Source organism: Echiichthys vipera (assembly GCF_963691815.1).
Source record: "Echiichthys vipera genome assembly, chromosome: 11".
Taxonomy (NCBI): Eukaryota; Metazoa; Chordata; class Actinopteri; order Perciformes; family Trachinidae; genus Echiichthys; species Echiichthys vipera.
In genome coordinates, this window is record NC_139836.1 from 20,429,477 (window position 1) to 20,432,979 (window position 3,503).

The 3,503-nt window shown below is 38.9% G+C and overlaps 1 protein-coding gene across 1 annotated transcript; it reads left to right on the forward strand.

The window, feature by feature from the left end:
- Window positions 1-211: 211 nt before the first annotated feature.
- LOC310954178 (alpha-2A adrenergic receptor-like) lies at window positions 212-1,417 on the forward strand (the record flags this gene model as incomplete). The annotated part of the gene is made up of 1 exon (XM_083923517.1): window positions 212-1,417. One exon carries the CDS (start codon window positions 212-214, stop codon window positions 1,415-1,417), a length of 1,206 nt encoding a protein of 401 aa, XP_083779643.1.
- Window positions 1,418-3,503: the final 2,086 nt, after the last annotated feature.

Here is a 3,503-nt window from a genome sequence, read left to right on the forward strand (position 1 = left end):
AGAAATATTTTTCAGAATTTTTCTCTGTTGGTGTCTATTTTCTCACTGACAAAGAGGAAAGAAGCACAGATTTCTTTCAACAAAATGAAAAGACTGAATTCTTTGAAGCTGTTTTCTTGAATGGATTATATGAATAGACTACTGGCAAACACAGCTTCCGAACTTTTTAAAAGAGCACCGTTCAGACAGATCAACACCACAGCTCATCCTAATGGGTTGCCTCAACTTCACCGGGGCAAATGAGACTTTGTCTGGCAGGCACCGTTATACTGTGCAGATCTCTGTGCCTTTAACGGTCCTGGTGGGTATCTTCATTCTGCTCACTTTGTTTGGTAATGTCATGGTAGTAATTGCTGTTATCACAAGCCGAGCACTGAGAGCACCTCAGAACTTGTTTTTAGTCTCTCTGGCATGTGCCGACATTCTCGTCGCCACCTTAGTGATGCCATTCTCTCTAGCAAATGAACTGATGGGTTACTGGTACTTTGGTAAAGTGTGGTGTGAAATCTACCTGGCATTGGACGTGCTTTTCTGCACTTCATCCATCGTTCACCTGTGTGCCATCAGCCTGGACAGATACTGGTCTGTCTCTCAAGCAATTGAGTACAACCTGAGAAGGACACCGCGCAGGATTAAATGCACAGTCGTCATAGTTTGGGTACTGGCGGCCATCATTTCATTCCCGCCGCTTATCACAATGACAAAGGACGAGGGTAAAGAAGACAGCCCTGAATGTAAAATTAATGATGAGAAATGGTACATCATATTCTCCAGCACTGCCTCTTTCTTTGCACCCTGCATCATCATGATTATGGTGTATGTAAGAATATACCAGATTGCCAAGAAAAGAACGAGAGCCCTGCCAGGTGAAAGGCAGAGAGAATGCGGCAATACAAAAGACACAAAGTGTGGTTTGGACCCCCTGGAGAGAAAAGACAGAGAAGGGAGGGAGGTGGAAGAGGGGGACAGTAGAGAGATCAACGGGCTAGACGTAGACGAAGAACCGTCCTCGTCTGAAGAAAATGAAACCATCCTTTGTTCCCTGAAGAAGAAGAGAGGTATTAGAACAACCAAAGTGGCTCAGGTAAAGCCAGGAGAAACCTCTCCAAAGGCAGAGGTGCAGCCCTGCGTGAAAATAAGCAAGTGGAAAGGAAGGCAGTACAGAGAGAGACGCTTCACGTTCGTTCTGGCTGTGGTCATGGGAGTGTTTGTTCTCTGCTGGTTCCCCTTTTTCTTCACATACACACTCACTGCTGTGTGTGACACCTGCTGTGTCCCAGAGACATTGTTCAAAATGTTTTTCTGGTGTGGTTACTGCAATAGTTCACTAAATCCTGTTATATACACTATATTCAATAATGACTTCAGGAGATCTTTTAAAAAGATCCTTTGTAAAAGGGACAGAAGAAGTCTATGAATAAGATTTTTATGTATGCATTTCATCTATATTAAGGCTCCTATCAGTGTCAATATTACAGCAAACAGATACAGAAAGATATTTATTGAATATTTGAAAAATGTGAAATGTGGCATGTTTTGCTTTTGTGTTTTAACATTTTGTGTACTTCTACATCAGTAAATGTTTGTAATATTAAATCATGCAAGCATATAATGTGCAGTTTCATTTAGAAGTAGTAGTACTACACTGTGACTACCTGTGAGTTTACATTGCACAACCGTGACAACATGGAGGATATATTTTCTACATGTACTTTAATGTAGTAATTTGTAACAAAGGCATCAGTCAACTATCAGATACCATATCATGGTTTGGGTACACATGCTTTAAAGACTGACTGATAATGTGATTTAGACATGGAATAGAGAGACAAAGATTACTGCTGCACATGTTTTCTGAGAGAAAACTAGACCTCTAGGGCTCACATCACAAGCAAACTACATTCATCATCTCCTCAAGTTGACAGATCACAAATTGTAATGCGAGAAATGTTTTACTCGTGTTTGTTGTGCAATATGCTACAGATACTTTAATCCACTGAATTGCCAATAGTTTGAAACCAACAAACACGTCCAATAATTTCATTATGACTGTAAAACTGAATTGTGCTCATGGCAGCAATGATTATGAAAGATAATTGAAATTGCAAAAGTATGCACATTATTTGCAAAGTATGCTGTGCTTTCTGTAGTTGACCATCATACATTTCTCTTCAAAATAAATAAAAGACAGATTTAGAAAAGCAGATCACTGTAAATGCTATCACAATAACAAATTAAAAAAAACTCATCTCAAATTTCATCTTTGTATAATAGTACAAACAATAGCAAGAGCACATGAAATTAAATTGTACCCCAAAAGATGGAATGCCCAGAACACCAACAATCTCCTTCACTCATAACAAGTACAAGAACATGACAATTATATGAGAGGGAAATTACGCCTTAGAGGTATAGGTGGCACAACATTATCGAATGGGTTTTAGCATGAATTATTGTCCTCTGTATCAGGATATCATTAAATCATCCCCTGGAGTCAAACAAAAACCACGCAGCGAAGGAAATATGAGTGGCTGCTGCAAATTACACTGCAAGGTTAATATCCACACAAGCTTATCAACGCAGCATACTCTTTGGTCTGACATCAGCATCCCCCGTCCCTTCTCCTTTTTAGCCTCCTGTTAACAGCACTATAACCTACATTGACGTTTCTTTAACAAACGGGAACAGTATCAGTCTGAGAACCTGACATAAAGTAAATGCACTATCCATAATTGCTTTAACTTAGCAAACATTTCCACCAACCACCTCTCATATATACAGTAATGTATAGAGTGATTCCCATGACTTGCTCTCTGGGACTAGGTTGTTTTGAGATTCCTGTGGTACATGTGTTTGGGTTCCCCCATGTCTCTGAGTCTTAAAATACAACATATTTGACTCACCACAAATAGTAAACTATAGACCTGCTGTCTTGCGGATAGAGTTCCCACGGACAATCTGACACAAGAAATATTAAAACAACGGTATTTTAAGCTTAGTGGTAATGAGGATTTATGCAAGATAAAGCTAGCTTATTTCCATCTGCAAGTTAAGACAGATGCTGACACTTGGTATCAATATGTTTAAACTGTACAGGAAAAAGCCAGACCATGACAGCACTCAAGAAGAGTGAAAAATGTAGATTATTATAGCAGAAGGGATATTTTAACCGAAGTAGCTGTTTATATTAATACCGAGCAATCAACAGTATCTAACATTTAGTACCTGAAAATGCTTAAAATATTTGTTCTTCCTCCTGAACCATGGCACAGCAATGTGTCTCGAAAGATTAAAGTGCAGTCACTTTAATCTGAATTCATACTTTAATTAAAATGACAGCTATAATGGAGTCCTTTGCTATGCTTGAGCAGCAGGATGCATACATTACATCTTTAAAGCGCTCTCAGAGCAGTAGAGATTAAATGCTCAACTATCCATTATGTTATTAGCTGCCCAAAAAGAATAATGAAACAGTGGGAATCATAAAAAAAATCCTCAGGAAT